The sequence below is a fragment of the Platalea leucorodia genome (genome assembly GCF_965183815.1).
Source record: "Platalea leucorodia genome assembly, chromosome: 5".
Taxonomy (NCBI): domain Eukaryota; kingdom Metazoa; phylum Chordata; class Aves; order Pelecaniformes; family Threskiornithidae; genus Platalea; species Platalea leucorodia.
The window spans coordinates 3,703,424-3,715,257 of NC_138827.1; the positions used below are offsets into that span (position 1 = coordinate 3,703,424).

The 11,834-nt window shown below is 44.0% G+C and overlaps 1 protein-coding gene across 1 annotated transcript; it reads left to right on the forward strand.

Annotated features, from left to right (window-relative positions):
- Nucleotides 1-330: 330 nt before the first annotated feature.
- LOC309591436 (uncharacterized protein) lies at nucleotides 331-11,799 on the forward strand (the record flags this gene model as incomplete). Its single annotated transcript, XM_082313763.1, has 10 exons — nucleotides 331-2,391; nucleotides 2,998-3,090; nucleotides 3,375-3,579; nucleotides 4,535-4,722; nucleotides 5,424-5,521; nucleotides 5,928-6,112; nucleotides 7,157-7,359; nucleotides 7,887-8,076; nucleotides 8,710-8,819; nucleotides 11,656-11,799. The coding sequence occupies exons 1-10, from the start codon at nucleotides 2,179-2,181 to the stop codon at nucleotides 11,797-11,799; spliced, it is 1,629 nt and encodes a 542-aa protein (XP_082169889.1). The 5' UTR covers nucleotides 331-2,178.
- Between the last annotated feature and the right edge of the window lie 35 nt (nucleotides 11,800-11,834).

Genomic DNA, 11,834 nt, shown 5'->3' on the forward strand with positions numbered 1-11,834 from the left:
ACAAAATGTGAGACTCGTACAAACCATCATTTGCCAGAAAAAAGAACTGGCCTTAAGAAAGGCACAGAACAGCTAATATGATGCTCATCCTGAGGCAAATATCTTCCTTTTTCTCTCCCCCTCTATTTTGCATTTGCTCTTAATTTTCTGTGAAATGAATAAGGTGGAGAAGCTGGTGGTGGCAGCAGAATGTGGTCAGCACCATCCCAGCTCTTCACTGGAAGGAATGTGGGTAGTCAGTCATAATTAACTGAGACAACAGGCCACCCCTTAAGAAAATGATGATGATTTAGTCACTAATGGGCTCGGACAAATACTAAATTATTTTTCCCTCTCTCTTTAGAAAGGAGATGAAAGAAATATCAGCTGCTCTACTTGGGCTTTCTCTAGTCTTTGTTTTGGAATAAATGGCACCAATAGCAGCCTCACAGGGGACTGACTGCTAGAGTGTATTTCTTTCATCGCCACCATTAAAATTTCGTTCACAAGCCTTGCGCTATGCAGTCGTTCAGCTCTTGAGCCAACCATCCTAACGCTTGCGCCTCTCTTCAGAGCGTAACTCCTGTGTCGTGCACAAGCATTGGCAAACGTTTCCCTCGCCACTTACCCTTCTGTGGGAAGCACTGATATTTGAGCATCATCTCTGCACATTCATTAATTCTGTGTGGTGGCTTTGAATAAATGTTTTTCCTTTATGGCTGCAGTTAAGAGCCTTTGAAGATATTTGGCTAGGCCTGACAGGAACTGCTACTTCCTCAGCTGTTCAGAGCCAAATCCTGGTGGAAGGGATTATTGATCAGAAAGAGAAAGTAAAAGTAGCTGCTTCTAAAGGAAAGGAGTGTTTTCAGTACTACGTGGGGCATTTGAAAGGTACGTACCTTCACGGACGATGCTCTTAGTCATATGATTTAGTTTTAGGTAGTCCTGCAAGGAGCAGGGAGTTGGACTTGATGATCCTCATGGGTCCCTTCCAACTTGAGATATTCTGTGATTCACAGCTGTCACTGGCGTGAAGAAAGGAAGAAAGGCTGTGTCCCTCTAGTGCCGAGCTAGCTCAGTTTTGTGGCGATTCAAGCTATGGTCTTCCAGATAATGAAAAAACTTAAAACTTGTTATACGAGGGTCAGTTTGGGAGGCGTTTGTATGATTACTAGCCAGGGAAGGATTATAATAGATGGTGATCAGATAGGATTAACTTCATCTTGATTTAGCCATCTTAAAGTTGTGCGCCTTGTTTAAGGTAATCATTACATTCCAATTTCAACGAAGGGAAGGAGAAAAGCACCCCAGAGGCTGGCTCTGCCCCATGCTGCACGAGCTGTATGAAACGGGGTGTGCGAAATCCCCCTCTGCAGGTGACTCCCTCGGCAGCAGTCAGTTCTGGCTGGCAAGAGAGGAAGGAGGGCTGTTGGCTCAGACCGTGCCTAACTTTTAGATGACTAAAGTTCGATGGAATGAGATGCTCCGAGCGCTTTCTGTTGTGACTCATCCACCTTTCAATTACATCAGATTTGTGTGCAAACCGAGTAGATTTGGTGGCACGACAGCTGCCTCAAACGCACGTTGCTGACAATCCCAGTCCTAGTTTCAGTTATGGGTTTGCCATTCCACGCTTCTGCAATGGAATTTCTCTCAGGTTCATGGCCTCGCTTGTAAGTGTTGCGATGTATTTGAGACTGAGACCATTAGTTTGGGAGTTACTGAAGTCAGAAGTTTGTAGAAACGATTCAACTCAACTCTCTCAACACAGATGCAACGCGCACTTCGCCAACCATTTCTGCTTATGCTCATCACTACTTGGGCAGGAACAACTTATGCGTGTGGTGGGTGGATGAGTGACTGACACTCCTTCCTTTATGCTCTAAGCTGTTTTGAAGTGTCAGCAACAAGGGACAGTGGAAGACTAAAGTAGAAAAAAGCCTGTGAATCACTGTGACGGAGGGAATTATTTAGATTGGTATTAATTCAGTGCTTTCTTTGCAGTAGCACATCTGTATTTGTAAATCATTCACAAGCCACACAGAAGAGAGAAATCAAACACTAACACTGATCTAATTTTCTCCTGTTTATCTTCTCTTGGTTTTTTTCCACAAACACCTAACACTCAGACACTGATTGATCACCTAAGTAATTAAAAAGCTGGCTTTGAAACAATGCCTGTCAGTGTTGTTCCTGTAAATGAAGCTCGCTCTTTTCATTCTCGCAGGGGATTTGGAAGAAGGAATGGAAGTCAGTGCTTGTACTGATGGGCGACAGATGGCTGCCGTCAATACCTACCTCAGCGTTAATGGCGAAAGGCAAGAAAACGTGGGCCAAATGACTCTAACAGCTGTTAATGGAAGCCTGAGTTTTCTGGCTCATGGATGCGGGGATCCAATTCTTAAGGCTGAGGTGAGACCCTTCGGTGGCAGTTAATTGCAGTATGGTTTTTCCAGAATATTGTTTAATCCTGCCAGTTTGATGGAGCATCTTCCAGGTAGGCTTCAGGTGTGAGTTTTGGGGAGTAACCAGGCAAACAGGGGAATTACGCAATTCTTCAACTCATCATAACATTATTTTTCACTGTGGTGTGAAAAGATATCCATGGTGAGAATTAAAAAGTTCAGCCATTCCTAGCAAGCAGAGCCAATACGGAACCCTCTCCTAACAGGGATATTCTCTGAAGAGGGTACGTAAATAAAGCGAGAGCAGCAGTAACGTGCCAGGGCTGCTCCGCACGTTGGTTACAAAACTACGATTAGAATTCCTGACTGTGCTTTTACTGCTGCTAGGGTTTCCCATACTCTCTGCTGGGAGGAGGCTTTTCAGTTTTTCATCCGTAGACTCTTCTGTTCCCATTTCTAACCACTGAATAACGCACAAGTCGTTTCCCCTGAGAAATGGGAGGCCACTGCGGATATTTGCTGGCGTTTAAACTAGTACAAACGTTGAGTGATTTGAACCCAGCACAAGCAATTCTAAATCAGAAATTCAAGGTTGTTTTTCATCTTCTCACAGTACAAACTTAAGGAAATTGGGAGCCTTCTGAAAGCCAAACTGATGGAGAAGATGAAGAAGTTTGATGGATATATGTGGAGATTCAGGAGATCAGTAAGTACCTGTACATCATCTGCGAAAGCACCGTGAAATGTTCGTGCAGTGTTAATTAAAAATCATTATATTGCACGCAGTCGTTTTGTTTTGCTCAAACATTTACATGGTTAATCCTGTGCTAACCTGCAGTTCATACACAGACAAAAACCATGTTTCATGGCAGAGATCCTGTATCTCTGCACCAACACTGAGGAGTTCAGAATCGCCTTGGAATGGAGTCAAAGCTTTGCCTGTGATCACTATGTATTTTGATATTTCTTCTTTTTTGGGAACCACTGTAGGTGCAGCAAGTCGATTTTCTGTCTGAGGCAGCTGGCTGGCCTTCGATAGCCTTGCAAAAGGCAGCAGGATTCCTCCACGGTGTGGGTAGAGCTCTCAGCCAGGTGTGGAAGCAAAGTGGAACCAGGCAGATACTGAGAAGCAAGCTCCCGCTTTACCTGGATAAAATCCAAGACATTGTCCAGCAAATGCAGAAGGAATTGCAAAGTAAGCAAAACTACGCAAAGCAAGGAGAATAAGGACAATGTCAGTGCAAGGCAAAAGAAACTTGAGCATAAAAGATGCTGAACAGCACAAATGTTTCTATTTTGATCTAGCAAAAAGTGCTGACCTTGGCTCTTAGTTTACAGAACGGGAGCCTTGATGCAATAAGTTCTAAGTAGCCTCAGCGTGACGACCGTCCTAATGAAATCATCGAAGGGGCATTCTCCTGGACACAGGAGTCTGGGTTCAATTGGATGAGAACAGAGCCCTAATTCCTAAGCTGAAGCATTTCTGCTAACGGTTCCCTGGCAAGCATTTCCTCCCAAAGCGCTGTTCATATCCACCCTCGAGTTTTGAACGCTTGTACTAATCGGATTTCACTTGAGCTGTTTTTAACAAGCCTGTCCAGTAGCCACCAATTCACTGCTCAGCTGGACCATGGCCCACACCGAAACCATCGAGAAATGCGCTCAGCTGTAATTAGCTGAGAGAACCTTCAGTGCTCACAAGATTAAAACCTCACTTTGGGCCACTTACCTCTAGACTCTTCCCACTCAAAAGTGGGATTTTTGTTGATATACTGTGTTCCAAATGAGTTGTGACCAAACCGTTGTGTTATTCCTTGAGCAGGCGTGGGCTGAGCTGTACAGCTCTGCTGGTGGCGTCTTGCAAAGCACTCCTTACATTTATTTTGGAAAGCAGCAATGTATTTATAACATAAGGCGTATGAGTGGATCGGGGTTATAGCCAAATGCCTCTTTAGCGTTTTCGCAACGCTGTGTGCACGCACACAGCTGTGAAATGTGCCTGACTGCCATGAAAACAAAGCTGCCCTCTCCTGTTTTCTGTGTCCCTCCTTCACTTAACACTGGAAGCTGTGGGGAAGCAAACAAACAAACAGCTGCTTTGTAACACACAGCCTAGCTAAGGTGTGTTCCATGTCATGTGTTTGCTTCAGAGCCATTAGCAACTTTGAAGGATGCCTACTACGATGTAACCTTGAAGCCACTGGATGAAGTTTGGCAGGAGAAGACAGAAGAGTACATGCAGAAAATCCAGGCTTTTCTGCCCAGGGTTGTAAAAGACGTGTGGCTAATGGAGCCAGTCCAGGTGGCATTACGGGCCGTGAAAGCAGCCTTGGATATGGTTGGTATAATTCAGTTCTCCATTTTTAATGGTGTGAAAGACAAGGCCTACAACTTTAAGTCTCAGCTTTGAACTATGGATACACAAAAATAGTTAAATATTTTTGCCATGGAAATAGTGCAGTTATCTTTCCACATAACAAGCGTGTGCACGGCTAATTTACTGTTCCTGAAATACTTGCCCTGCTTTGAAAGCAGTACTTTTCCAGCTAGAGGAGGGGTGGTTTTACTAGCGGTGGTTGAAATCGCAGCAGCAGTAATCTGCCGTTCACGTAGCTTGTGCTTTTCTTCCATAGAGAGGAGGGATTGTGATTCCAGCAAGTAATGTATAAATAGGTTTGGGCTCATCTAGTTGAAATGAAGAGCATAAAGGCTGTATCTTGACACCAACTTATATTAACAAAGATATCAATCCTTTGCAAGCTACTGAAGCCCATTACCTCAGTGAAGTATTGGTACGCTTTAAGTAATGTTATTTTAGGAAGGATTTATTTCTGGCCATTATTTGTTGCTGTAGTGACGAGTGTCTGTCTTCTGGATATCAACCTCTCAATGCCAAGATGCTGTCAGGCGAGTGACAAATGCAGGAGACGCTAAAGGGCCATTTCACTGACTACTGCTTTAGAACTCATGATCGAGTACTGACCCCGAAGCCGTACTGAAGTCAGTTTGTAACCTCCTCCTTTTCTGGCTCTCCAACAGACTACCCAGCAGATGCTCAGGTGGGCTGAGGCCATGTTCTCTAGAGCTGTGAGCAAGATCCGGAAGCCCTTACTCAACCTTTACAGTTTTTCAGCCAGGTAATTGGTGGGTTTTTTGCAGGATCCCTGCTGCCAGGTAGCGTTCTAAATGGGTATGTGCGTAGTTACACCAGCTTGTACGCTGAGGGGTGCGGACGACCACCCGACCGTGCTTTGCTTTGGGCACGTGGCATCACACCATAGTGTTCATTTTTGTTGGCTAGCGGCACAGGCTGCGTTTCAGAAGAAGCTGCTGAGAAGCAAACAGAATAGCGATAACTATGGTAACTGGCCTTATATGGCGCGGTGCACCGCAGGTCTTAGCCTTTGTGTATCTTTGTTTTGCCGTTCTAGCCAGACTAACGGTTCTTATGAATATTTCACTTCCACATTTCTAATAATAAAGCAACTGCATTTCGTCAGCTGAGCAGATAAGGGCACATGCTGTTTTGTTTGTATTCTACAGGAACTGTTCAGTGGCAGTAAAGCTGCCAGTACTTCCTAAAGCAGACCGCTCCCTGGATCTGGCAAATATTACTAATTATCTCATTGAAGAAAAGCTAATGAGGCCTCTCCAAGACCTCTACAGTATCAACCTAGTTGCAGAGTATTATAGATTCAAACGGAGGATGATGGAGAGTCCCTTTGAATGTAAGCCCTGTCAACTGCTGCTTCGTTTTGTAATTGGGTCTATTTCCACTTACTTCTAAATTTTACAAATCGTATTTGGAATAGTAGTTTACACAGAGATGATTGCTAATTAATAATCTTCCTATAACCTTTACATATAGTCTTTCTTGTAAAACAATAATTGTATGTATAATATCAACGCTTTGGCTAAAGCTGACGTGCAATACACACTGCTTTACTTCATATTCATACAAATTTTGCAACTCTTTGCACTTCCTATTGTTGAGACTGGAAATCAGCAGGCGGCATTTACCCGTCTTATCTACACGCTCTTGTGAGTCAATGGTTCGGTGCGTCATACCTGCTGGCCCTGGGTCTTGCCGTGGAGCCTTTGTCGATACTTTGAAACGGGTGACATCACTTCTGCTGACTCTAGGATGAAACGTCAGAGACAGTATTGCCCGAAAAAGCATTGCTAGATGCCAAAAGACTGCGTTAACAGTCCCAACTGTCCCTTGTAGATAATGGTTTTTCCAGAAAGAACCATTTTTAAAGGCTTTCTCCCACGGAGCCGGCACAACGCAGGGCACTGAAAATAGCTCCTAGTGACCAAGTAGGCTCAGTGATACATCAGCAGCGTTTCCTCGACTGCAACTCTGCTTGGTGCTCTGGTTTGACAGGGTAGTTGTTGAGACAGTTAACATGCTTCGTCCTCTGCACAGGAGTGTATAAGGTGTATATAAAGGGCGGGGCTTACACATATGACTATCAAGTAGCATGACTATAAATCAAGATGAGCTTTGAATCCCAATTCATGTTTCTCAAAGTTTTAGGACACTCAGGTGGATCTAGAATGAAAAAGAAATTATTAGATTGTTTCCTTTCTGGAGATGTTTTTGTTGCAGAGCAACTTCTAACTAACGAAAATGTAACAATAGCTTGAGAAATTATTTTAAGCGTATGCCAGCCAGGAGCTGTTTGTGTTGCAGTATGCAAGTAGTAGCACAGCACCTCCTGCTCCGTGGAAAAACTCACTGATGTTTCTTCTGAAATGTCGTTCTCCAGATCATGCTCTGTTAATGGGCACCAAGCATCTTATGACTTTCGATGGAAAAATTTATGATTTGGCATCCAAGTGCAGTGTCCTTCTTGCCAAGGATTTTGTTCACAATACTTTCACTGTAATACTAAACGAGGAAACCAGTAACTCAAGATCGCTGTATGTAGAGATGAACCAGACTGTGATCAGGATCTACCCAAGACTGAAGGTAGGAGGGGAAAGTCAAGCATTCTTCTTTTGCAAACCAGAAATGTTCTTCAACCAACCAACCAAAACAAAACAAACAAAAAAAAGAAAAAAAAAAAAAAGTCTTCAAAATATTAATGCTCAAAACATAGACCAGAACAGCTCTCAGAGAGAAGTGCTAGAAAGTAATCACTTTTTAATCAGGAAATAACTCCCCCAAACAAAACCAGTTTTAACTCAAGGGCTGCCTCTTTGCTCTCTGGGTACTTAAACTAAGAGAGGCTCGATGAACTTTTCAGCTTTCCTCTTACATGGTCTCAGAGAATGGCCGTGGGAGAGGCCTGGAGAGCGCGCTGGGCGATAGGCTCGGTGTACCCGGGGGGCTTCGTGCCTTCCTGCGCTTCAGAAGTTGAGCACAACCCCGTTCTTACTCCCTAATTCTGGGCTGAGCAAAGTTGACCCCATCCCACCTGCAAACCCAGCCGGAGCTTGCCTGTCCTTGAACTTTCCTTGCGGCATATTTGAAATTGCGTTTTCATTTTAAAACAGATATCCAAGATGTATAACTTTTCCTTTGCGGAAGAGAACTGCCAAGTCCTGGATCAATCCCTTGAAAAGAATACCTCTAATTCAGGGAGGGAAACCAACAAAATAGAAGTGTCTAATCAGAAAGGAGTTTCCGTCTCTTGTGACTTCCAGTACGATCTCTGTACTGTCACTCTGGCTGGCTGGCAGCATGGTGAGTATCAGCCATACAGCTTGTGTCAGCTGGTAGTTGTTTTTTCTCTCCAAATGATCATCACCTGCAGCAGCAGCATGTGGGTTGTCTTCCACTTGCTTTCCCCCTCTTCATGTGTACACACCCTGGAAATAGCCCTAGGCGCTCCCAGTTATTGCCAAATAAAGCAGGCTGTGTGCCATTCCAGCCAGAACAGCAAGTGCTTACCTAGGTTACTGTTGTTTCAACGCCAACAAAGCAGACAGAAAGAGGGGGTAGCTATAACGCAGTCAGCCCAACCCCAAACCCTGTCTGAGACTCACTGCTCCACAGAGGGAGGCCCGAAAGCTTCCAGGGTTTTTGGTATATCTGGAATACGTTCCCCACGCTATTTGAAAACTCGGACCCCTGAGATTAGCAAAGAATGGATACAATGCCTTTAGCTGGTCAGGAGAAGCAACTGAACAGCTAACAAATGAGATGGCAGTGCAGGCTGAGAAAAATCCGTAAGGGATGCCTGGGCATACTTTCCCTCTCCCACACTGCAGCTGAGCTCTGCTCTACAGGACCATCAGAGCCCAGAGACAGCTTCTAAAATTTTCCTGCGTCTACCCGTGACAACTACTATTTTATTCCATTTCAATTTCATTCCAGGTGTTTCAGCTGGGCTCTTTGGTACCAACGATAACGAAGCTGGAAATGAATGGATGCTTCCTAATCGTTCCTTCACTGACAACGTGCAGGAGTTCACACGGAGCTGGCAGGTAAGGAGCTGAAGGGCTTCTCTCTGCGCGGGTTACCAACGCTGCTGGGGCAGAAAGGGCAACGCGCGACAGACTGTTTTGGCTTAGACGAACTAAAGCTAGTTAGTGACAACAGCAGCATGCTGTGTATCACTTGTTTTCCTGTGTTTAACCAGGGAAAAGGTTGCATGTATTTGCTAAAAACCATACAAGAATTCCCTGTAGATAGGCGCTGAGCATTTTTGGCCTAAGTGGTAAGGCAAAACGTGGAGGCTGCTCCTGCTGCTAGAAGAAAGCGATGTTGGCACCAAGTACCTTTGGTGTTTTCCTAGTTAGAACACCTCTGTCTGGAATGCAGAGCCAGGTGGTACTTGGTCTGGGACAAATCCAGCTGTTCATCAGCCAGGCCACAGTTTGTACCAGAGGTTTTCCCTCTTGAAGGTTTCTTTAGAGCTGTTTGTTGTAGCTGGGTATGTTGAGCCTCTTAATTTTTTTTTTGTTCTTCCTGCTTTTCATCTTACCAAGGAACAAAACTTTAGAGAGCAGTAACTAGTAAAGTTGCTCTCCATCCCCATACCACTAAGTGCCGAGACTTTTTTTGGAGGGTTAGCTGCTACTGATTCAGTTATTAACTTGTGTGAAAGGACTTCCTATAACTATCTTAAGTAAATGTTGTAACTCTCTTACACCAGTAATGTCTTTGCTTCAGAGAGACTTCACCTTAATTCATGTAACTTATCTTCAGCTGAAAATAATCTAAGCATGAAAGCATGCAGGTGTACGTAGCCATTTGTGGATGCAACTCACCAAAAAAGAAAAAAAAGTAGCCTTACTGTGCTCTCAAGCCACGTTGATGGGATCCTCCAAATCCCTTCAAGCCTGATGTAAGAATCTGTTACAAAAAAAGAAACCAGCATCTCATTACTGCCAAGATTCTGCGACTCTTCCCTTTACCTTCTCTCACCAGCTGATGTCCGAGTTCTAGGCACAGAAATGCTACTGTTTTCAGCTTTATTTCAGTACTTTACTTTAAAAAAAGAGGATTGCTTCAAGTATCCTGTACTTTTTGGTGCTGTTGGAGAGCTGCATCTAATGAGTCTGCAGCCTACGTTTATGTTAATAATGGGGTGGGATCATGACGTGACTGACTGTAGGCATAATTTTCTTAATTGCTACAAATATTAACTTGTAATATATTCATAAAAATGCAACCATCTAATGCAAAACTACCCAGAGAAGTTGAACTAAAAATAATAATCAATTGATTAATAAGCAATACGTAAGAAACTGACTGTCATAAACAAGCTGGGAAGTCATGTATGTCCTTCTTTAAGTGGCTATTGGCACAGCAGCTGCGCTTACACTATTGATTTATATGTTTTATTTGTAGGCCATGGCATCTTCGCAGTGCTGTGTAGCGCCAAGAAAAATTTCTAGATGACTCTAGCTGAACTCTGCGCTGTTTGCAGTCGTATCCCATTCAGAAACAAGTAATAAAACGACTGACTTGCCAATAACGTACCGTTATCGTACATCAGTGAAGCGATGGCCAGAAATACAAGTGTGCCAAGCCGGGAGTTCATGCGAAGTCTTAGCACCTTTTCTAAAGCGGCAGGAAGAGATGATAGGGTGGAAATGCCCAGTTCCAACAGGCAGCGTATTCAGCTGCGCTGATAAAACGGAGCTTGCAAAAATCCTCCCTGAGCAGAAGTTTTAGCACGGCTATACGCGATACGGAAAGCAAAACCACCATCAGGTTAAATCTGGCCAGGTAGCGAAGCCTGAAATAAAAGCAGTCAGTCACTCTGCCTTGCTGGAGTCACCTCACATCGAGCTATGAACCCAGAGTGGCAGCTCGCTCCCAGGAGCTTTATTACCAGCCTGTGCCGCTTGTAATTGTAGGGACCTCCAGTCTGGGGTTTTGGTGGTTGGTTTTTGTTTTTTTTAAAGCTGCCTTGTTGTTTATTACCCATGAATAACCCACCAAGGATACGGAGATTTTTTTTTTCCTCCAACAAAAAGATCTCGTAAAGCACAACTCTGATCTGTCATATATAATAGAACTTAAGACAACTAGCCACCTACTTACTGCGTCAGCAGCCACCCACCAAAATCCTTCAGTGAATAACAAAATCAATAGAAAAAGGAAACCATGTAATCTGTAATATTTGAGAGACATACATTTTTGTTTATGAAGAGTGCAAGGTACTTCTCAATATTAACGAACAATAAATGTTAATCAGAGCAGTGTACCGAGCTGCCTGTGTCTTCCTTCACACCATCTCGTGCTGGAAATCTGAAGAATTCATGCTAGGCTGATGTTTAACAAAAAAAACCAACCAAACAAACAAAAAACCCCAACTTGAGTAATTCTGTTTTCCCAGGTGAACAAGTGCGGTCTCGTACAGAAGAAAGTGAAGCCATGTCCAATTACAGCTAGGCAAAAAGTCTGTAAAGTGTTTTTTGAAGAATCACATTCCCTTCTTAGGAACTGCTTCAAAGTTGTAAGTATAACTGCAGCCAGCAAAGAACTATCTGAATACCGCATGTCACGCTTCAAAGGAGTACACATAATTGTTGCAAGGATATAGAAGTTTAGTTTCTAGACAGAAAAAAAAAAAAAGTGTTATATCACCACAAATATAAATTAAGGTCCTTGACATCCACAAAATATTGGCATGCCTTTGCACCACTCTTCAGCCTATAGGTCTGGAATTTGGAAACACAAACCAAGCCCTCAGCGTTAGGAAGAGAGTAAAGGCTGGTGACTGGTCCCAGCAAGGGCCAGGGCGGGGTGGGGCAGACACAAATCACACCCCGCGCACCACTCCTCTCAACACCCCGCTCTGTGTTCAAGGTGGACCCTGCCCCCTTCTACAGCATGTGTGCCTACGACAGCTGTGACTCGCACGGGCTGAGGGCTGCCTGCAGCCTAGCAGCAGCTTTTGTTCACTTGTGCCAGCGGAATTTTGTCCCTGTGGAAATTCCTCCTCAGTGGTAAGTGTCGTTTTCTTTTCCTCCCGAACACTCTGCCTT